The 25,123-nt window shown below is 43.4% G+C and overlaps 1 protein-coding gene across 1 annotated transcript in view; it reads right to left on the bottom strand.

Moving 5' to 3' along the window:
- ptprma (protein tyrosine phosphatase receptor type Ma) overlaps positions 1-25,123 on the bottom strand; it is a 286,344-nt gene that overhangs the window by 144,117 nt on the left and 117,104 nt on the right. The window contains exons 8-9 of the mRNA XM_029724694.1: positions 24,075-24,187; positions 23,016-23,196 (exon numbers count right to left, since the gene is read on the bottom strand). Of these exons, the coding sequence (XP_029580554.1) occupies positions 23,016-23,196; positions 24,075-24,187 (294 nt within the window). The remainder of the gene's footprint in view (positions 1-23,015; positions 23,197-24,074; positions 24,188-25,123) is intronic.

The following is a 25,123-nucleotide window of genomic DNA, read 5'->3' as shown; positions in this document are numbered from 1 at the left end:
ATTTCAATAAAAATCCTTATTTATAACCTTGTCAACATCTTGACTATATTTCCTTTTGCAACTAATTTCTTGTCTTTTCATGGAAAACAAGGATAATTCTAAGTGACCCCAAAATGATGAACGGTTGCGTATATTTTGTGGCTTTTCAACCTCTGCCATATGGTGGATTCAGAGCTATCTATCTAATAGAACTCAGAGGGTTTTCTTTAATAGAAGGTTCTCTAATGTCAAACATGTAAAGTGTGGTGTACTGCAAGGCAGCTCTCTAGGCCCTCTACTCTTTTCTATTTTTACCAATGACGTGCCACTGGCATTAAACAAAGCCTGTCTGTCCACGAATGCTGATGATTCAACTATATATATATGTGTCAGCAACCACAGCAAATGAAGTCACTAAAACCCTTAGCAAGGAGTTGCAGTCTGTTTTGGAATGGGTGGCCAGTAATAAACTAGTCCTGAACATCTCTAAAACTAAGAGCATTGTATTTGGTTCAAATCATTCCCTAAGTTCTAGACCTCAGCTGAATCTGGTAATGAATGGTGTGGCTGTTGAACAAGGTGAGGAGACTAAATTACTTGGCGTTACCTTAGATTGTAAATTGTCATGGTCAAAACATATTGATTGAATAGTTGTAAAAATGGTGAGAGGTATGCCAATAATAAAGAGATGCTCTGCTTTTTTAACTGCAAACTCCAAAAAACAAGCTCTAGTTCTGTCTTATCTTGATTATTGTCCAGTCGTGGTCAAGTGCTGCAAAGAAAGATCTAGTTAAGCTGCAGCTGGCCCAGAAATGAGCGACACGTCTTGCTCTTCATTGTAGTATCTCTTGGCTAAGAGTTGAGGAGAGACTAAGTGTATCACTTATTTTGATAATGAACAAAAATATAGTGTTGATCCCATGTTTCATGAGCTTATTTCGTACAAGTTGGTTTAACGAGCATTTCTCCATCCGCCTGACAATGTGTGGCAGATCAAGAAGCTGATTAAACAGCATGTCCATTACACAGGTGTACCTTGTGCTGGGGACAATAAAAGGCCACTCTAAAATGTGTAGTTTTGACACCCAACACAATGCCACAGATGTCTCAAGTTTTGAAGGAGCCTGAAATTAGCATACAAACTGCAGCAATGTTCACCAGAGCTGTTTCCAGAGAATGTAATGTTAATTTCTCTATCATAAGCCGCCTCCAACGTCGTTTTAGAGAATATGTCAGTACGTGCAACCGGCCTCAACCGCAGACCACGTGTAACCACGCCAGCTCAGGACCTCCACATCTGGCTTCTTCACCTGCGGGATCGTCCGAGACCAACCAAATCAAATCAAATTTTATTGGTCACATACACATGGTTAGCAGATGTTAATGCGAGTGTAGTGAAATGCTTGTGCTTCTAGTTCCGACCGTTCAGTAATATCTAACACGTAATCTAACAATTTCACAACTACCTTATACACAAAGGTGTAAGGGAATGAATAAGAATATGTACATATAAATATATGGATGAGCGATGGCCGAACGGCATAGGCAAGATGCAGTAGATGGTATAGAGTACAGTATATACATATGAGATGAGTAATGTAGGGTATGTCAACATTATATAAAGTGCCATTGTTTAAAGTGCCTAGTGATACATTTATTACATCCAATTTTTCATTATTAAAATGGCTAGAGATTTGAGTCAGCATTTTGGCAGCAGCCACTCTGTGTAGTGATGGCTGTTTAACAGTCTGATGGCCTTGAGATAGAAGCTGTTTTTCAGTCTCTCGGTCCCAGCTTTGATGCAGCTGTACTGACCTCGCCTTCTGGATGATAGCAGGGTGAACAGGCAGTGGTTCGGGTGGTTGTTGTCCTTGATGATATTTTTGGCCTTCCTGTGACATCGGGTGGTGTAGGTGTCCTGGAGGGCAGGTAGTCCTGGAGGGCAGGTAGATGTGTTGTGCAGACCTCACTACCCTCTGGAGAATGTTACGGTTGTGGGCGGAGCAGTTGCCGTACCAGGCGGTGATACAGCCTGACAGGATGCTCTCGATTGTGCATCTGTAAAAGTTTGTGAGGGTTTTTGGTGACAAGCCACATTTCTTCAGCCTCCTGAGGTTGAAGAGGCGCTGCTGCTCCTTCTTCACCACGCTGTCTGTGTGGGTGGACCATTTCAGATTGTCCGTGATGTGTACGCCCAGGAACTTATAACTTTCCACCTTCTCTACTGCTGTCCCATCGATGTGGATAGGGGCTGCTCCCTCTGCTGTTTCCTGAAGTCCACGATCATCTACTTTGTTTTGTTGACGTTGAGTGTGAGGTTATTTTCCTGACACCACACTCCGAGGGCCCTCACCTCCTCCCTGTAGGCTGTCTCGTCGTTGTTGGTTATCAAGCCTACCACTGTAGTGTCGTCTGCAAACTTGATGATTGAGTTGGATTCGTGCATGGCCACGCAGTCATGGGTGAACAGGGAGTACAGGAGAGGGCTGAGAACGCACCCTTGTGGGGCCCCAGTGTTGAGGATCAGCGGGGTGGAGATGTTGTTACCTACCCTCACCACCTGGGGGCGGCCCGTCAGGAAGTCCAGGACCCAGTTCCACAGGGCGGGGTCAAGACGCAGGGTCTCGAGCTTAATGACGAGTTTGGAGGGTACTATGGTGTTAAATGCTGAGCTGTAATCGCTGAACACCATTCTTACATAGGTATTCCTTTTCTCCAGATGGGTTAGGGCATTGTGTAGTGTGATTGCACACTGCCCCCCGGACAGCTGATGAAACTGAGTATTTCTGTCTCTAATAAAGCCCTTTTGTGGGGAAAAACGTATTCTGATAGGCTGGGCCTGGCTCCCCAGTGGGTGAGCCTATGCCTTCCCAGGTCCACCGATGGCTGCACCCCTGCTCAGTCATGTGAAATCCATAGATTAGGTCCTAAGGAATTTATTTAAATTGACTTATTTTCTTATATGAACTGTAAATCAGTAAAATTGTTGAATGTTGCATTTATATTGTTGTTCAGTATATACACACAGTGCCTTCAGAAGGTATTCACACCCCTTGACTTTTTCCACATTTTGTTGTATTACAGCCTGAATTTAAAATGGATTAAATAGAAATGTTTTATCACTGGCTTACACACAGTACCCCATTATATCAAAGAAGAATGATGTTTTTCAATGTTTTTTACAAATTAATAAAAAATTAATTTGAAAGCTGAAATGTATTGAGTCAGTAAGTATCCAAACCCTTTGTTATGGAACGTTTACATAAGTTCAGGAGTCTAAACATGCTTAACAACTCACATAATGCGTTGAATGAACTCACTCAATAATAGTGGTTAACATGATTTTTGAATGACTACCTCATCTCTGTACCAAACAAACAATTATCTGTAAAGTCGCTCAGTCAGTGAATTAAAGAAACACAGATTCAACCACTAAGACCAGATTTTCCAATACCTCGCAAAAGAATGGTACCTATTGGTAGATGGTTAAAAAAAACAGCCTTTGAAAATCCTTTTGAACATGGTAAAGTTATTAATTACACTTTGGATGGTGTATTAATACACCCAGTCACTAACAAAGATACAGGAGTCCTTCCTAACTCAGTAGCCAGAGAGGAAGGAAACCGCTCAGGGATTTTCACCATGAGACCAAATGGTGATTTTAAAACAGTTACAGAGTTGAATGGCTGTGATGGGAGAAAACTGAGGATGGATCAACAACATTTTAGTTACTCCACAATACTCATCTAAATGGCAGAGTGAAAAGAATGAAGCCTGTACAGAATAAAAAATATTCCAAAATATGCATTCTGTTTGCAACAAAGCAATTCACTTTTTGCCCTGAATACAAAGTGTTTGTTTGGGGCAAATCCAATACAACACAGTGATGAGTACCACTCTCCATATGATCAAGCATAGTGGTGGCTGCATCATGTTATGGATATGCTTGTCATCGTTAAGGACTGGGGTAGTTTTTCAGGATAAAATAAAAGGAATAGAGCTAAGCACAGGCAAAATCCTATAGAAAGACCTAGTTCAGTTTGCTTTCCACCAGACACTCTGAGAAAAATTCAACTTTCATCAGGACAATAACCTAAAACACAAGGTCAAATCTACAATGGAGTTGCTTACCCAGAACACAGTGAATGTTCCTGAGTGGCCGAGTTACAGTTTTGACTTAAATCTACTTTAACATCTATTGCTAGACCTGAAGATGGTTCTCCAGCAATGATCAACCAATTTGACAGAGCTTGAAGAATTTTGAAAAGAATAATGGACAAATGTTGTACAATCCAGGTGTGGAAATCTCTAAGAAACTTACCCAGAAAGACTCTGAGCTATAATCACTGCCAAAGGTGCTTCTACAAAGTATTTACTCAGGGGTGTGAATACCTATGTACATATGATATTTCTGTATTTAATTTTCAATAAATTTGCAAACATTTGTAAGAACATGTTTTCACTTTGTCATTATGGGGTACTGTGTGTAGATGGATGAGAAAAATAATAAATGCTTAGAAAAAAAGGCTGTAACAATAAAATGTTGAATAAGTCAAGGGGTATGTAAGTGAATACTTTCTGAAGGCACTGTGTATATTATGAACAAAAATATAAAAGCACCATGCAAGGCACTGTATATATTTTGTGTTTAATGTTCATGTTTATATTGTACTATACAGGGAACAGAGACCTAGGTCTCAATATGTCTTCGCTGTTAAAATAAAGGTTAAATAAATACAATTATGGGGATCCTAATAAAAGGTTAAAAAAATACAAGAATGGATATCCTAATTAAAGGTTAAATAAATACAAGAATGGGGATGCTATTTAAAGGTTAAAAAAATACAAGAATGGATATCCTAATTAAAGGTTAAATAAATACAAGAATGGGGATCCTAATTAAATACCAAATACACCTTTAATTGAATGAGCATCACACGTAATGAGTCCACATTTTTCACAGAATCTGGATAAAACAAAAAAGGTAAAAAGTGGAATGTCAGTGTTTTGCTGCTGGTTTTATATTTTTTATAAAACATGGTGACGTATCGATAAGGATACTGTGTATGTGATCCGCTGGTTAAATCACTGACCGTTACCGCTAAGACCAGCTATTGTCCTGGGTCTTAAAGGCCCAGGACAACAAAAATGTAATTTTCCTATGTTTTATATATATATATATATACACACTGCTCAAAAAAATAAAGGGAACACTTAAACAACACATCTTAGATCTGAATGAAATAAATAATCTTATTAAATACTTTTTTCTTTACATAGTTGAATGTGCTGACAACAAAATCACACAAAACTAATCAATGGAAATCCAATTTATCAACCCATGGAGGTCTGGATTTGGAGTCACACTCAAAATTAAAGTGGAAAACCACACTACAGGCTGATCCAACTTTGATGTAATGTCCTTAAAACAAGTCAAAATGAGGCTCAGTAGTGTGTGTTGCCTCCACGTGCCTGTATGACCTCCCTACAACGCCTGGTCATGCTCCTGATGAGGTGGCGGATGGTCTCCTGAGGGATCTCCTCCCAGACCTGGACAAAAGCATCCGCCAACTCCTGGACAGTCTGTGGTGCAACATGGCGTTGGTGGATGGAGCGAGACATGATGTCCCAGATGTGCTCAATTGGATTCAGGTCTGGGGAACGGGTGGGCCAGTCCATAGCATCAATGCCTTCCTCTTGCAGGAACTGCTGACACACTCCAGCCACATGAGGTCTAGCATTGTCTTGCATTAGGAGGAACCCAGGGCCAACCGCACCAGCATATGGTCTCACAAGGGGTCTGAGGATCTCATCTCGGTACCTAATGGCAGTCAGGCTACCTCTGGTGAGCACATGGAGGGCTGTGCGGCCCCCCAAAGAAATGCCACCCCACACCATGACCGACCCACCGCCAAACCGGTCATGCTGGAGGATGTTGCAGGCAGCAGAACGTTCTCCACGGCGTCTCCAGACTCTGTCACGTCTGTCACGTGCTCAGCGTGAACCTGCTTTCATCTGTGAAGAGCACAGGGCACCAGTGGCGAATTTGCCAATCTTGGTGTTCTCTGGCAAATGCCAAACGTCCTGCACGGTGTTGGGCTGTAAGCACAACCCCCACCTGTGGACGTCGGGCCCTCATACCACCCTCATGGAGTCTGTTTCTGACCGTTTGAGCAGACACATGCACATTTGTGGCCTGCTGGAGGTCATTTTGCAGGGCTCTGGCAGTGCTTCTCCTGCTCCTCCTTGCACAAAGGCTGAGGTAGCGGTCCTGCTGCTGGGTTGTTGCCCTCCTACGGCCTCCTCCATGTCTCCTGATGTACTGGCCTGTCTCCTGGTAGCGCCTCCATGCTCTGGACACTACGCTGACAGACACAGCAAACCTTCTTGCCACAGCTCACATTGATGTGCCATCCTGGATGAGCTGCACTACCTGAGCCACTTGTGTGGGTTGTAGACTCCGTCTCATGCTACCACTAGAGTGAAAGCACCGCCAGCATTCAAAAGTGACCAAAACATCAGCCAGGAAGCATAGGAACTGAGAAGTGTTCTGTGGTCCCCACCTGCAGAACCACTCCTTTATTGGGGGTGTCTTGCTAATTGCCTATAATTTCCACCTGTTGTCTATTCCATTTGCACAACAGCATGTGCAATTTATTGTCAATTAGTGCTGCTTCCTAAGTGGACAGTTTGATTTCACAGAAGTGTGATTGACTTGGAGTTGTGTGTTCCCTAAAGTGTTCCCTTTATTTTTTGGAGCAGTGTATATATATATATATATATATATATATATATATATATATATATATATATATATATATATATATATATATTTCCAAACTATGGAATAATACTGTGGAATTGTGAGAATGATGATAACGCCATTTTTTCTTTGAGAAGACCGCCTGAAATGTCATCCTGTCTAATGAACACACTAACACCATACGGAGGGAGATGAACCAGGAGGAGTTGACCTCTGACCTGCCGTGATGTCTAATGAACACACTAACACCAAACGGAGGGAGATGAACCAGGAGGAGTTGAACTCTGACCTGCCTATACTCTATACTTATATGTTCTTTACTCTGTGGTAGTTTGTGTTTAAAAAATTTAAAAAAGTGGTGGAAAACCACCAATCTTAATTAGTGTAATTTAACCAGATTAACATTTTAGTAGAAGCTCTTATCCAGAGCAACTTACAGTAGTGAATGCATACATTTCATACATTTTTTTTTTCTCCATACTGGTCCCCCGTGGGAATTGAAACCACAACCCTGGTGTTGCAAACACCATGCTCTACCAACTGAGCTACACTGGAGGCCAAGTAAAGCAGTGCGTCTCCCTGGAGGGGTTAAGGAGAAGAGGGTCGAAGGAGTAGAGCAGGAATCATCAACAAGATTCAACCACGGGCTGATTTTTGTCTTGAGCGGATGGTCAGGGGGACGGGAACAAAATCAAACAACACGGTCCCATGGGGTGTGGTATATGGCCAATATATCACGGCTAAGGGCTGTTCTGAAGCACGACACAACGCGGAGTGCCTGGACACAGTCCTTAGCCGTGGTATATTGGCCGTATACCACAAACCCCCAAGGTGCCTTATTGTTATTATAAACTGGTTACCAACGTAATTAGAGCAGTAAAAATACATGTTTTGTCATACCTGTGGTTTATAGGTTTGATATACCACGGCTGTCAGCCAATCAGCATTCAGGGCTCGAAACACCCAGTTTATAGTTACAAATAATTTGTAGACTGCATATTGACTGCAAGAAAGACCAAACAGATATAATGTTTGACTAAAACATAATCATTTCAACCCTTGCTACATTTGTATACAATCACGTCTCTCTATTATGCATGGGAACACTTTGGAACAGATTTGCTTAAATTAAAATCACTTCGAGCTCATTGCCTGTTGTTTTTACAGTCTTTTTTTGTTCATCAACAAAAAATTCTCTAATTAAAAATTATATATATTTTTTTACATTGGGCTCAGAAAACTTGGGGGGACAAATAAAACCATGCCGGGCCGCCAAATGAGAAACCTTGGAGTAGATTCATCCGATCACTCCACTGGGATGAAAACACAGACATCTAGTCAAACAACGGGGAGAGAAGGAGAGATGGAGAGGAGGAGAGATGGAGAGACAGGAGGAGAGGAGAAGAGAGGAGAGGAGGAGAGTCAGGGGGAGAGGAGGAGAGAGGAGAGGAGAAGAGACAGGGGGAGAGGAGGAGAGGAGGAGAGAAGGAGAGATGGAGAGGAGGAGAGACGGGGGGAAAGGAGGAGAGAAGGAGAGATGGAGAGAGGAGGAAAGACGGCGGAGAGGAGGAGAGGAGGAGAGAAGGAGAGATGGAGAGAAGGACAGGAGGGGAGATCGGGAGAGGAGGAGAAGAGGGGGAGAGGAGGACGCTGAGGGAGAGGATGAGAGAAGGAGATACGGAGAGAAGGACAGGAGGGGAGATTGGGAGAGGAGGAGCGAAGGAGACAGGGGGAGAGGAGGGGAGAAGTTGAGAGGAGGAGAGAGTGGGAAAGAAGGAGAGAAGGGGGAGGGGAAAGAAGGAGAGAAGGAGGAGGAGACAGGGGGAGAGGAGGGGAGAAGAAGATAAGGGGAGAGGAGGAGAGAGGGAGAGAGGAGAGAGGAGGAGACAAGGAGGGAAGGGTGAGAGGAGGAGACAGGGAGAGCGGAGGAAAAAAGGAGAGAGGGGGAGAGGAGGAGAGGAGTAGACAGGGAGGGAGGAGAAGGAGACCGGGAGAGAGAGGGAGACAGGAGGAGAGGTGTGTCTGGCTGGACAGTGGAAAATCAATCTTTCATTTTGTTTCCAGCAATATGCTGTGTGGTGATTGGGGTCAGGGCGGAAGAAGACCTAGTGCTCCGTCTTGTACTTTACTACTGATCTCTCTCACACACACACACACACACACACCCAGTGCTCTGTCTTGTGTATTACTACCATGTTTGTGACTAATGACAACACCCTTCAACAACCATCTGGGAAGTTGGGAAGTTGAAAAATCACCTGGGTAACCCACAGATTCCCACTGTTCTTGTACAGATTGTGTGTGTGTGTGTGTGTGTGTGTGTGTGTCAGGCTCAGTTCAGGGTGCAACCCAGAGTGTAAATCATTGCAGAATGAGGAACTGAAGGGTAGTCAGTTGAACGACTTGTAAAACAGCTGACCCAACCATCTACATTAAGTGTGTGTGTGTGTGTGTGTGTGTGTGTGTATGGTGTGTCTGTGTGTGTATGGTGTGTGTGTGTGTGTATGGTGTGTGTGTATGGTGTGTGTGTATGGTGTGTCTGTGTGTGTATGGTGTGTGTGTGTGTGTATGGTGTGTGTGTATGGTGTGTCTGTATGTGTATGGTGTGTGTGTGTGTGTGTGTGTGTGTGTGTGTGTTTACTGCCGTAAGAGACCAGTAGTACCATTATGTACTAGTTTGAGAATGATGGAAGTTGGACGGCAGTTCAATCACCGTATTAAGTCATTATAATATAATATAATAATATGGTGACTGTAGTTAAATCGCATTGGGAAAGTATTCAGACCCCTTGACTTTTTGGGGCTTGCAAACTATTACAGACTACAAAGGGAAGCACAGCCGCGAGCTGCCCAGTGACATGAGCCTACCAGACGAGCTAAATCACTTCTAAGCTCGCTTCGAGGCAAGCAACACTGAGGCATGCATGAGAGCATCAGCTGTTCCGGACGACCGTGTGATTACGCTCTCCGTAGCCAAGGCGAGTTAGACCTTTATTAAACTACACCTAAACTGGGACTTTGTCCCAAATGACACCCTATGCCCTATATCAGGGATGGGCAACTGGCAGCAGGCCCCCCCCCCCCCTTTTGAAGACCCCCACATTAGAATAGTAGAATAAACAAGGTGCAATTTAGAAATGTGTTTGTACATTAGCAGTTTTTCTCTTGTTATATCAGTCAGTAACAACTTTTCCATCCACAGTTTTTATGCGAGTAAAGTCATATCTATATAAAAAATATATAAAAAATAACGACAGCTGTGATGGAAACATTCAACATGGTAGAATCTTTGTGTCAGTAAAATACATTATGTAGGGAAATGAATTTATGCGCAAATATTAATATAATAACATTTTTTATTCATTTAGCAGACGCTCTTATCCAGAGTGACTTACAGTAGTGAATGCATACATTTCATCCATTTCATACCATGCATTTGTTTTTTTTGGTACAGGCCCTCCGTGGGAATCAAACCCACAACCCTGGCGTTGCACACACCATGCTCTACCAACTGAGCCACAGGGAACCATTAAGTTGAAGTCACCATAGATGCTATGGTGTATGGTCATCCCACTACAACTCGGGAAAACATGCAGTTTATTAGGATACATATTAAATAAGTTATGATGAACTTCACAGGGTGGTGAAAGCACACAATGATGATCATGATTCTCCTTTCCAATAAATATTCAGGGTTTTATTCTGGTGCTTGATAAATTAAAATACACAATATATACAGAAACGTATGTGGACACCCTTTCAAATGAGTGGATTCAGCTATTTCAGCCACATTCTACTGCCAATGTTTGCTGACAGGGGTATAGAATCGAGTACACACAGCCATGCAATCGCCATAGACAAACATTGGCAGTAGAATGGCCTTAATGAAGAGCTCAGTGACATTCAATGTTACACCGTCATAGGATGTCACGTTACCAACAAGTCAGTTTGTCAAATTTCTGCCCTGCTAGAGCAGCCCCGGACAACTGTAAGTGCTGTTATTGGGAAGTGGAAACGTCTAGGAGCAACAATGGCTCATCCGAGAAGTGGGTTGCCACACAAACTCACAGAACGGGATCGCTGAGTGCTGAAGCACGTAGCGCGTAAAAATCGTTAGTCCTCGGTTGCAACACTCACTACAGAGTTCCAAACTGTCTCTGGAAGCCACGTGAGCACAATAACTATTCTTCGGGAGCTTCATGAAATGGGTTTCCATGACCGAGCAGCCGCACACAAGCCTAAGATCACCATGCGTAATGCGAAGCGTCGGCTGGAGTGGTGAAAGCTTGCCGCCATCGGACTCTGTAGCAGTGGAAACACATTCTCTGGAGTGATGAATCACGCTTCCCCATCTGGCAGTCGGACTAATCTGGGTTTGGCAGATGCCAGGAGAACATTACCTGCTCGAAGGCATAGTGCCAACTTTGGAGGAGGAATAATGGTCTGTGGCTGTTTTTCATGGTTTGGGCCCCTTAGTTCCAGTGAAGGGAAATCTTAACGCTACAGCATACAATTACATTCTAGACGATTCTGCCAACTTTGTGGCAACAGTTTGGGGAATAGCCCTTTCCTGTTTCAGCATGACAATGCCTCGTGCACAAAGAGAGGTCCGTACAGAAATGGTTTGTTGAGATGTGTGTGGAAGAACTTGACTAGCCTGCACAGAGCCCTGACCTCAACCCCATCGAACCTCTGGGATGAATTGGAACGCAGACTGCAAGCCAGGCCTAATCGCTCAACATCATTGCCCGACCTCACTAATGCTCTTGTGGCTGAATGGAAGCAAGTTCCTGCAGCAATGTTTCAACATCTAGTGGAAAGCCTTCCCAGAAGAGTGGAGGCTGTTATAGCAGCAAAGTGGGGACCAACTACATAATAACGCCCATGATGTTGGAATGAGATGTTCGACGACCTTTTGATCATGTAGGGTATTCTCGCTCTTATCCATAATAAACTCATCATGTAGACTATCCGCACTGTATCTGCGAGCTGTTGGCCAGAGAGCAGGTGTCCCAGACCAGAGTAGACAATATTAGCTATTTAACGCAACAGTTCTTTGTGACAAAACTATCGGTAGAGTTTGATAATGGAAGCACATTGACCTTTAGAGTTTTGTTCGGTACATGAAAACTTAAGCGGAAAAAGTATAGTAATTATTTTTGATCCGCAGCAAGTCATTTTGGTGGAAATACAGCACTGGTGAGAAAATATGCATATTTCTTTATGGGAATTCTATATTCGCATGAAAATCTTTCGCCAATTGGATGGAAACCTACTGACAGTCACACAAATAGCCCATGTCAGCTAACATTATTTTAGATTGGTAAATTAGTCCAGTGGCCAGCTATCCAAACTTGTAGCAATCATGATTGAACGTATGTGGCAGGGTCTACAGACAATCACGGATTACAAAGGGATAACCAGCCACGTCGCGGACACCGACTTCTTGCTCCCGGACAAGCTAAACACCTTCTTCGCCTGCTTTGAGGATAATACAGTGCCACCAACGCAGTCCGCTCCCAAGGACTGTGGGCTCTCATTCTCCGTGGCCGACGTGAGTAAGACATGCTAAGCTTGTTAACCCTCGCAAGGCTGCCGGCCCAGACAGCATCCCTAGCCGCGTCCTCAGCATGCGCAGAGCAGCTGGCTGGTGTGTTTACGGACATATTCAATCTCTCCCAATCCCTACTTGCTTCAAGATGTCCACCTTTATTCCTTTACCCAAGAAAGCAAAGGTAACTGAACTAAATGACTATTGCCCCGTATCACTCACTTCTGTCATCATGAAGTGCTTTGAGAGGCTAGTGTCATGACTGTCCTGATCAGGTCAGGTTACAGGAGACCACAAACCTACAGATTATCTCTCAACCCCCAACAGAGGAGGAGAGATCTAGGGGTATGAGGATGTGGGGGTTTTATGACCCCTCACGCCCATGATAAATCTTAGGACACAGAGAAATTCCTTTGTCCTCACTATGGAGAACTGGCCTCAGAACATTAAACATGCAATAAAGGGACTTTGGAACAATGGTTTCCGTCAGCCACAATGGTGGTCATGACGAGAGATGGAATATGAAAATGTATGTAATTTTTGTATTGTTATTAAAAGGTTAAGAGATGACGTTATTACGAAAACATTGTACCTTTAAGAGTTTTCCAAGTATATGCCTGATGTTTATACATTGTACGTTGTGTGGAAAGTATCCAAATCAAAGAGAATGTTTTGGTAAGGATGAAATGTGAAGTTAGTGTCTAAAATTGGATTTGAGTAAAATCTAGGCCTTGCTCTTAACTTGATACGCCCAGAGAATTGCCCTAAAGGTGGTTACGCCCACTTCTGACTCGAGGGTATAAGACATGTGACTGAAGAATGAACTGTAGACTAAAGTGACCCCAGGCTGCAGCCAAGGTCTGAATGGTCAACGAACCCCAAAACGCAACACAAAGTTTGAAGACAAAGAAATATTTTTCTACCCAAGCTACGGATGAGTAGCTGTGTCTAAGCGGGTGAATTCAAGCCGAACCACCTAGCCTCCACTCTTCATCGAATTGTGGTATCTACGCTATTTCATTCCTACGCTGTGAGCTCTGAGCTACAGAGCTGTCTGTCCTCAGACGACACTATCAAAGCAAGGACGAGGAATCAGACCACTAAGCCAAAAGGGACACTGACATCATGAGGACAACCAGAGTTGCGTCGGAGCAGTGCGTCTTTGAGAAGCCTAAACGAGCCACGCGGAGCTTCCCACCTGAGACCTCCAACACGTAATTACATCATTACATTCTGACCCATAAGAGCGGCAGTTCGGGGCAAGGCTAGGGTTAAAATAAGCATAGCACCCAAATGTATATTTCTCTCGTGTACTTTCTTTGTTTCTCTCTCTTTTAAATCCCCATTTTGGGTAACATGCGCCATAGTGTGTTGGCCCGTTATACTAAGTCCTAATCAATAGCTAGACTGTGTTTTGTGTATGTGTATCTTTTATCATCATTTTAGCTTGCTAGTAAATAAATAATCAACTAAGATTGGTGTGGTAAATTCATTGGTGGAGCCCGGGTTCGTGCAGATTTCCGGATTATGCGACGTTCAGAAATGAGACATTAGAGGAGATTGATTAATTGAGCGACTGTTGTAAAATCGATATTCTGATATTCTTTGAGTTAATTTGGGAAATAGAAACTCAATAAAACTAATTTTCCCATGGTGTCCCAGGTTAATGAGTTAATAATTGCTTGATTCATTGCTTGATTCAAGTAATCACGCAATTATAAACAGTTAATCATTCGATGAGCAACAGTCGTCACATTAACTAATTGTCACGAGTGTCGTAGGGTGTAGACCAAAATGCAGCGGGAAAATATATACTCATCTTCTTTTTATTTAGTGAAGAAGGAAAACACAAACAACGTATACAAAACAAAACGAACTGGACAGTCTCGTCAGGCACACAGCTAAACAAGAAAATCTCCCACAATTCCCAAAACAAACACATACCTAAACGATAGACAGCTGCCTCCATTTGAAGGCCCCAATCCCCATTACCAAAACATAGAAATACAAACGCCTAGACAGAACATAGAAATAAACTAACATAGAATGATAACCCAAAACCCCCGGAATACATAAATCAAATACCCCTCTACATACACAACCACCCCGAACCATATAAACCAAATACCCCCTCTACATGAACACAAACACACCCTGAACCACATAAAACAAATACCCCCTGCCATGTCCTGACCAAACTATAATAACAAATAACCCCTTTACTGGTCAGGACGTGACACTAATACAACGTCACGACACTAGTTAAGGATCATATCACCTCCTCCTTACCTGACACCCTAGACCCACTTCAGTTTGCATATTGCCCCAATAGATCCACAGATGATGCAGTCGCCATCACACTGCACACTGCCCTATCCCATCTGGACAAGAGGAATACCTATGTAAGAATGCTGTTCATTGACTATAGCTCAGCATTCAACACCATAGTACCCGCCAAGCCCATCATTAAGCCCGAGACCCTGGGTCTGAACCCCGCCCTGTGCAACTGGGTCCTGGACTGCCTGAAGGGCTGCCCCCAGATGGTGAGGGTAGGAAACAACATCTCCACCCCGCTGATCCTCAACACCGGGGCCCCACCAGGGTGCGTTCTCAGCCCTCTCCTGTACTCCCTGTTCACCCATAACAACGTGGCCATGCACCCCTCCAACTCAATCATCAAGTTTGCAGACGACACAACAGTAGTAGGCCTGATTACCAACAATGACGAGACAGCCTACAAGGAGGAAGTGAGGGCCCTGGTGGAGTGGTGACGGAAAAATAACCTCTCAAAGTCAACAAAACGAAGGAGCTGATCGTGGACTTCAGGAGACAGCAGAGGAGAGCACGCCTCGCTCCACATCAACGGGACCGCAGTAGAGAAGGTGAAAAGCTTCAAATTCCTCAGCGCACACCACTGACAATCTGAAATGGTCCATCCACACAGACAGTGTGGTGAAGAAGATGCAACAGCGCCTCTTCAACATCAGGAGGCTGAAGAAATTCGGCATGGCCCCTAAGACCCTCACAAACTTGTACAGATATACAATTGAGAGCATCTTGTCTGGCTGTATCACCGCCTGGTACGGCAACTGCACCGCCCGCAACCGCAGGGCTCTCCAGAGGGTGGTGCGGTCTGCCCAACGCATCACCGGGGGCAAACTGCCTGCCCTCCAGGACACCTACAGCACCCGATGTCACAGGAAGGCCAAAAAGATCATCAAGGATATCAACCAACCGAGCCACTGCCTGTTCACCCCGCTATCACCCAGAAGGCGAGGTCAGTACAGGTGCATCAAAGCTGGGACAAAGAGACTGAAAAACAGCTTCCATCTCAAGGCCATTAAAATGTTAAATAGCCATCACTAGCCGGCTTCCAGCCGGTTACTCAGCCCTGCACGTTAGACGCTGCTACCCTATATATATATAGACATGGAATCACTGGTCACTTTAATAATGGAAAACTAGTCACTTTAATAATGTTTACATGCTGCTTTACTCATTTCACATGTACATACTCTATTCTACTCGATTTTAGTCAATGCCTCTCACACATTGCTCATCCTAATACTTCTGTATTTCTTAATTCCATTCTTTTACTTTTACATTTGTATGTATTGTTGTGAATTGTTAGATATTTCTGCACTGTTGGAGCTAGGAACACAAGCATTTCGCTACACCAGCAATAACATCTGTGTCACGTCCTGACCAGTATAAGGGTTATTTGTTATCGTAGTTTGGTCAGGACGTGGCAGAGGGTATTTGGTTTATGTGGTTCGGGGTGGAGATTTATGTAGTAGGGTGTTTGATTTATTATTTCCGGGTTTTGGTCTATGTTCTATATTTTGTATTTCTATGTTCTTTCTGGTTTGTGGTATTTCTATGTGTAGGTTAATGGGACTCTCAATTGGAGGCAGGTGCTTTCTCGTTGCCTCTGATTGAGAGTCCTATATATGGGTAATTGTTTGGTATAGTGTTGTGGGAGATTGTTTCTTGTTTTGCCTGTGTGAGCATGACAAGACTGTTCTGTTGTTCGCGCGTTTTTTGTTTTGTTATTTTGGTGTTCTCTTCATTTAAAATAAATAACAAGATGAGCATCCACATTCCTGCTGTGTTTTGGTCCTCTATTCCCGACGACAACCATTACAATCTGCTAAATATGTGTATGGACCAATAACATTTGATTTAGATTTGATTAGCGACCGGGACGCCCCCATTGATTTTGTTAGTCACACTCACTCGGATATAATTTTTGTAATATTTCTGTCCACTCTGGAAAAATGTGTAGATTTGCAGAAAATTAACAATTCAAATGAAGTTAAGATGTTTTTGTGGCATCCCTGCCCTATATAGTGGATACTACTTTAGACCAGGGCCTGTAGGGTACCGAAATTACTTGGATTGTTGTTCTATTACCCCGATAACCTTCATCATCTCCCCCCTCTTCTCCTCTCCTCCCCAATCCCCAACACCAAACTCAATCTATTCTGCTTTTCTCTGCCTGAAAAAAAAAAGTGCCTTCATTCAACCTTACCTCAGACAATATAGGAAGTTAACGTTATCTGGAGCCCAGAGGTAGGAGTGACTCTATTCAGACCTCAAAGCAACAATGGGATTAATTAGAAGAAGAAGAAAAAAAAAAACTGTCAAGCTCACCAAACTATTCCCTCCTCTATTCTCATCGGAACAGACGGATCTGGTGAGTAGACAAGTCCCAAATGGCACTCTATTTCCTGTTTAGTGCACTACTTTTTACCCTATGGGCCCTGGAGTAGTGAACAATATAGGTAATAGGGAGCCATTTGGGATACACGCTATATACCTGGATTAGTAGGTAGAAGGCCATTGACGACAGCAAGGGAGAGGAGGACCTTTGTTTGTCCTCTGCTCTAACACTATCTATTTTCTTAACCAATTTGTATATGCTTGAAATTGTACGCAGAAATCCCTTTCCTTTTACATTGAAAATAAAGAATGGTTGGCAATGTTCTTGTTCCCATCTTGCTGAGCATGTGTATACTATGAAACGAATGGCTCTCTCTACTTTGTGTCGACTGCTCTCTAAATGGACCTACACAGCATCCCTACCTTGGTCCAGACACCGGCGCCGTAGCCCTGGTTCTGCCAGCCGCAAGTCTCCATCTCTGGCCCTGCTCCGTAGCCTTGGTTCTGCCACCCTCAAGTCTCCATCTCTGGCCCTGCTTCATATCCCTGGTTCTGCCTGCCTCAAGTCTCCATCTCTGGCCCGGTGCTGTATCCCTGGTTCTGCCAGCCTCAAGACTCCATCTCTGGCCCTGCTTCATATCCCTGGTTCTGCCTGCCTCAAGTCTCCATCTCTGGCCCTGCTCCGTAGCCCTGGTTCTGCCAGCCTCAAGTCTCCATCTCTAACTCCTGTCCATATCCCTGGTCCTGCCAGCCTATTCACAACGGTAATCAGTTGGTAAGAGACAGACATTCCGTAAATACTAGGAATAGATTGTCCACCATCTATGCGTTATCCAGACAGAAAAGAGAAATAGGCAAAATAACATTTTGATTTAGAGCAATAAAGAAATGGAACAAATTAACTGAGCAAACCAGAAACCTTTCAATATATACATTTAAACATTATTTTTAAACAATTTAAATATAATACACAGAAATGTTGTGGGATTACAGTAGATAAAGAATCAATATTTTTTAGATTGATTATTTATTGGTTCATTATGTTAGTATATTATGTATGTTTGTAATAGTGTGTTATATGTGAAAATGTGTTCGTATATAAATTGTAATTTAATATTTAAGGACTCTTGGAAGATTAGTCCAAATGGGGACTAAAAGAGATCAAAATCAAATCAAATCAAAATCAAATCTCTGGCCCTGCTCCATATCCCTGGTCCTGCCAGCCTCAAGTCTCCATCTCTGGCCCTGCTCCGTAGCCATGGTAAACACGGTGTGGTCCCTCATGGTAAACACGGTGTGGTCCCTCATGGTAAACACGGTGTGGTCCCTCATGGTAAACACGGTCTGGTCCCTCATGGTAAACACGGTCTGGTCCCTCATGGTAAACACGGTCTGGTCCCTCATGGTAAACACGGTCTGGTCCCTCATGGTAAACACGGTCTGGTCCCTCATGGTAAACACGGTCTGGTCCCTCATGGTAAACACGGTGTGGTCCCTCATGGTAAACACGGTCTGGTCCCTCATGGTAAACACGGTCTGGTCCCTCATGGTAAACACGGTGTGGTCCCTCATGGTAAACACGGTCTGGTCCCTCATGGTAAACACGGTCTGGTCCCTCATGGTAAACACGGTCTGGTCCCTCATGGTAAACACGGTGTGGTCCCTCATGGTAAACACGGTCTGGTCCCTCATGGTAAACACGGTCTGGTCACTCATGGTAAACACGGTGTGGTCCTTCATGGTAAACACGGTGTGGTCCCTCATGGTAAACACGGTGTGGTCCCTCATGGTAAACACGGTGTGGTCCCTCATGGTAAACACGGTGTGGTCCCTCATGGTAAACACGGTCTGGTCCCTCATGGTAAACACGGTGTGGTCCCTCATGGTAAACACGGTGTGGTCCCTCATGGTAAACACGGTCTGGTCCCTCATGGTAAACACGGTCTGGTCCCTCATGGTAAACACTGTGTGGTCCCTCATGGTAAACACGGTCTGGTCCCTCATGGTAAACACGGTCTGGTCCCTCACGGTAAACACGGTCTGGTCCCTCACGGTAAACACGGTGTGGTCCCTCACGGTAAACACGGTCTGGTCCCTCACGGTAAACACAGTCTGGTCCCTCGTGGTAAACAGTCTGGTCCCTCATGGTAAACACAGTCTGGTCCCTCATGGTAAACACAGTCTGGTCCCTCATGGTAAACACAGTCTGGTCCCTCATGGTAAACACAGTCTGGTCCCTCATGGTAAACACAGCCTGGTCCCTCATTGTAAACACTCGTATAGATTTTAAGTAACACTGGGTCCATCCCTCCACTATAATTTTAGTTCACCCTGGAACCTCTGAGTCAGAGGGACCAGATAAACTGACGAACATCAGTGGTCCTCAGTGGTCAACGACAAACTTCAGAGTTTCTCACTGGAGGGTCTCACTGGAAGTCGTCCTCCATGGAGGACATGCTTCTGCTGTACAAATCAAATGCACTTCTGAAAAGCACTAACATGCTGCTACGCTATTCAGAAGGCTATCTGAAATGGATTGAATCTAGCTCATAGATTCCATAAACTGGAATGTGCTAACACCAACATACACTGAGGGGAATGTTTAACTGGTATAGGGATAACTTCTCAGGGTAATGTTTAACTGCTTCTCAGCCTCGAGTGGTTGAAAATGACTTTATGCTGAAAGACACAGATATTTGGTTGCTGTAATGCACTACCCCCTGCTATGATGGGACCACAGACACAGTATTACTACAGCAGACAGTCCCATTCATGTCAATGTTCCATGATGGATGGATCGGTGGGCAGTAGTTCAGTCCTGTTGCTGTAATGCTTTACCCCCTGCTATGAGCGGAAAGCCACCTGAAGGTAGGGCTAGTAGGAAGGTGCACTTATCCTGCATGGATGGATTTGATGTGGTAAACAACTTCACACTGGTACAGATGTAACAGCTAGACCTGGGCCCGTTGGTTCTACTGTACAGGACTAAAGTAAATCAGGGTATTCACACATTTATTTTTTTATTTCACCTTTATTTAACCAGGTAGGCTAGTTGAGAACAAGTTCTCATTTACAACTGCGACCTGGCCAAGATAAAGCAAAGCAGTTCGACACATACAACACAGAGTTACACATGGAATAAAAAAAAACATACAGTCAATAATATAGTAGAAAAAGTCTATATACAGTGTGTGCAAATGAGGTAAGATAAGGGAGGTAAAGGCAATAAATAGGCCATGGTGGCAAAGTAATTACAATATAGCAATTAAACACTGGAATGGTAGATGTGCAGAAGATGAATGTGCAAGTAGAGATACTGGGGTGCAAAGGAGCAAGATAAATAAATAAATACAGTATTGGGATGAGGTAGTTGGATAGGCTATTTACAGATGGGCTATGTACAGCTGCAGTGATCTGTGAGCTGCTCTGACAGCTGGTGCTTAAAGCTAGTGAGGGAGATATGAGTCTCCAGCTTCAGTGATTTTTGCAGTTCGTTCCAGTCATTGCAGAGAACTGGAAGGAAAGGCGGCCAAAGGAGGAATTGGCTTTGGGGGTGACCAGTGAGATATACCTGCTGGAGCGCTGCTATGGTGATCAGTGAGCTGAGATAAGGCGGGGCTTTACCTAGCAAAAACTTGTAGATGACCTGGAGCCAGTGGGTTTGGCGACGAGTATGAAGCGAGGTGGTAGTGGTGGGTAGTATATGGGGCTTTGGTGACAAAACGGATGGCACTGTGATAGACTGCATCCAGTTTGTTGAGTAGAGTGTTGGAGGCTATTTTGTAGATGACATCGCCAAAGTCGAGGATCGGTAGGATGGTCAGTTTTACGAGGGTATGTTTGGCAGCATGAGTGAAGGATGCTTTGTTGCGAAATAGGAAGCCAATTCTAGATTTAACTTTGGATTGGAGATGCTTAATGTGAGTCTGGAAGGAGAGTTTACAGTCTAACCAGACACCTAGGTATTTGTAGTTGTCCACATATTCTAAGTCAGAACCGTCCAGAGTAGTGATGCTGGATGGGCGGGCAGGTGCGGGCAGCAATCGTTTGAAGAGCATGCATTTAGTTTTACTTGTATTTAAAAGCAGTTGGAGGCCACGGAAGGAGAGTTGTATGGCATTGAAGCTCGTCTGGAGGTTAGTTAACACAGTGTCCAAAGAAGGGCTTGACGTATACAGAATGTATACATGACAGGTACAGTTGTACCAGCTAGACCTGGGCCCATTGGTTCTATTGTACAGGACTAAATTAAATCAGTGTATTCACACATGACAGGTAAATATGTAACAGCAGTGGATCTGAATTGGGCTCCTTTTCATGTTTTCCATTTAACTCTGGTGGGTTAATGACTAAATGTGGTTAAATGACTAAATGCCCTTTGAGTCTACTAGTGATGCAAAAAAAAGGGCTTTATAAATTACATTTGATAGATGGATCTGGTGTGGTTAAAAATTTAGCGACTTACCTGGGCCCATTGGGTTCTACTGTACGGGACTAAACCAAATCAAAGTATTCACATATAACAGGTTCAAATGTAACAGCAGTGGATCTGAATTGAGCTACATTTAGAAGTAGTTGAATTTAACTCAGGTCAACACTAAAATGAGCAGCATGTTGCTTGTAAAGACCGGTAAGGTGACATACAGTAAGACGGTGAATGTCCCCATACAGAGAGACCAAGGACAAAGAGGTCTACACACAATGTCTAACAGTTTCAAAATGATTGTACATCCACTAGAGGTACACAGTGAGAGAAAAAAAAAAGCAATCAGAAAATCCTCGGGAATATCTTTTGAAGTCCACAAAGAAAATATATTAAAAACATGGATTCCGAGGAGGAAGAACAGTACCTTCAGTTTCATTCAAATTGGTTTCATCCTTGTATTATTCATTCCCCATTTCTCAAAAGATTGAAATAACATGTCTTTTTGTCACTAGAAACATTACTCAATGTATAATGAAGTGACCAAGTAGCAATGATTATGAATAACAACAAAGGACGAACAGACGCAGTGCCGTATAGTACAGACAGGGAGGGTGGAGGGAGGGAGGGAGGGAGGGAGGGAGGGAAAGGTGGAGGGAGGGGCAGAGGGAGGGTGGAGGGAAGGAGGGGCGGAGGGAGGGAGGGGTGGAGGGAGGGAGGGAGGGAAAGGTGGAGGGTGGAGGGAGGGAGGCCTTACTACCAGAACGCAAGTGTGCGTCCGAAATGACACCCTATTCTCTGTGTATAGTGTACTACTTTTAACTAGAGCCCATTGAATAGCCAGTGTATGACTGTGGATAGACTGAATTGTTTGAATGGAATGTTGGCATATGTAAAGGATAAACGTCGAAGTTCTGTACATTACCTTGGAAAAATGACCTCCGCAAAGGGGCTCGTCTCCGCCTCGTCCCGCCGCCTCCTCCATTATTTCCAAGGTAATGTACAGAACATCGGCGTTACATATGCCAACATTCCATTCAAACAATGCAGTCCATCCACAGCCATACACTGGCTGAAACCAGTTGATGATTGGACTTAGACAAGTCGTAAATGCAACAAGGACTGATATTGTATCATAGCACTCACAGCCTTCCAAGAAAACAAACATGTTGACATTTATGGTCTGTTTATACATATTTTAGAGGCTGTTTATACCAGAAATTGGTATACAAGCCGTATAAACATATATTCATAATCATATGACAATATTTCAGGTTGACAATTATTGAAATTATTGTACTCAAGACAATAATTATATTACACAATTTATGATATATCACATGCCTTACTTTTATTTTCCTGCATAAGTCAAATCAAGATTATACCTCTACTGCCATTCATTCCAATTAGACTGGTTTCAAATTCTCCCTGACCAATATGGCTGCCATTTTTCACCCTATTCTGGAACTGAAGGGTTATGAAATATCCCCTCTAGTAATTTAACAGGATCTCTACTGTTCAGACAAACCAGTACACTTGGTCCACCGGCTCTGAGTGAAGGTTCGAGCATGTGTGTGTGTGTGCGAGTGTGCGTGCACGTTCTTGTGTTTAGTATACAACTTATTTTTAGGACTCACCAGCACACTTGGTCCTGGCCCTGAGAGGAGGCCCGGGGGCCCCAGTCCCTCCATCCAGGGGTCTGGTCAACAGCACACTGATCTCATAATCTGTATCTGGGGTCAGGTGACCTATTTTATGAGTGGTCTTGTCCACTGGCTGCAGGTCATACATGGTCCCTGATACCGTACGGTACTCCACCTGGGAAAAGGGTTGGAAGATATGTCCCAGGGATACCCAATCCAGATCCAAGACACTTGATTTAACTAATCCACTCATCATCAAGTGTCTGATGAGTGGAATCATGCCTCCCTTTGGTTCCCCAGGACCAGGATATACAGCTATAGACACTATGGTGAATACTGCTGTAAACACTATGGTGAATACTGCTATAAACACTATGGTGAATACTGCTATAAACACTATGGTGAATACCGCTGTAAACACTATGGTGAATACCGCTGTAAACACTATGGTGAATACCGCTGTAAACACTATGGTGAATACCGCTGTAAACACTATGGTGAATACTGCTGTAAACACTATGGTGAATACTGCTGTAAACACTATGGTGAATACTGCTGTAAACACTATGGTGAATACTGCTATAAACACTATGGTGAATACTGCTATAAACACTATGGTGAATACCGCTATAAACACTATGGTGAATACCGCTGTAAACACTATGGTGAATACCGCTGTAAACACTATGGTGAATACCGCTGTAAACACTATGGTGAATACCGCTGTAAACACTATGGTGAATACTGCTGTAAACACTATGGTGAATACTGCTGTAAACACTATGGTGAATACTGCTGTAAACACTATGGTGAATACTGCTGTAAACACTATGGTGAATACCGCTATAAACACTATGGTGAATACCGCTGTAAACACTATGGTGAATACCGCTGTAAACACTATGGTGCAATGCATCAGATTATTGTTTACTCATTATGTATGGTTCCATTCCAAATTGCACCCTATTCCCTTCTTTTGACCGTAGGCACATTGAAGTAGTACACTATATAGAGAATGAAGGTGCATTCTGTCCCAGAATGCAATAGAAATACCTCTCTGTCGATGATTGGACCGTCTCCGTTGATGGAGTTAGCGTTGAGTTGGATCCAAAGGTAGGTGGCGCCGACCGCTGTGAGCTGGGGGGGAGCGATGGGCACCGGGGGCTCTGGGGGACAGAAGAGGAGTCAGATCTGAGTAACAATACATTAAGTGCAGAAACATGGTAGACAATGGATGCTAAACTTTTAAGCTCTCAAGTTGAAACACAACAACCTTAATGGAAATTGTACTCAAGTCACAGTTGCCACCCACAAAAAAAAGCTTATTTAAAAGATGAATAAGGCTGTTTGTAGTCATTACAAAAGGAACATACACAATTTATTCAATATAAAGGGTTTAAGTTGCCATGTTCAAATTTTACCTTCTCAGACTTCAGCAAAAAAATCAATACTGGAAATTACACCACAACCCTCATGACCTAAACATACCATCAACTTAATCCACAAAAAACACCCCATTGTCCTTTCAATAGATTTACCGCTAGTATTTTTACTCAGGGGGTTATTCCAATTAAATTAATTTCCAATTAAACAAACACAGTCAGAGAAATATCTTATATATATATATATATATATATATATATATATATATATATAAGATATATATATATACAGTGGGGAGAACAAGTATTTGATACACTGCCAATTTTACTTACAAAGCATGTAGAGGTCTGTAATTTTTATCATAGGTACACTTCAACTGTGAGAGACGGAATCTAAAACAAAAATCTAGAAAATCACATTGTATGATTTTTAAGTAATTCATTAGCATTTTATTGCATGACATAAGTATTTGATACATCAGAAAAGCAGAACATAATATTTGGTACAGAAAGCTTTGTTTGCAATTACAGAGATCATACGTTTCCTGTAGTTCTTGACCAGGTTTGCACACACTGCAGCAGGGATTTTGGCCCACTCCTCCATACAGACCTTCTCCAGATCCTTCAGGTTTCGGGGCTGTCGCTGGGCAATACGGACTTTCAGCTCCCTCCAAAGATTTTCAATTGGGTTCAGGTCTGGAGACTGGCTAGGCCACTCCA

The sequence above is a fragment of the Salmo trutta genome, chromosome 31 (assembly GCF_901001165.1).
Source record: "Salmo trutta chromosome 31, fSalTru1.1, whole genome shotgun sequence".
NCBI classification, from domain to species: domain Eukaryota; kingdom Metazoa; phylum Chordata; class Actinopteri; order Salmoniformes; family Salmonidae; genus Salmo; species Salmo trutta.
Note: the sequence above shows the minus strand (reverse complement) of the source record. Positions and strands in the feature narration are given on the sequence as shown.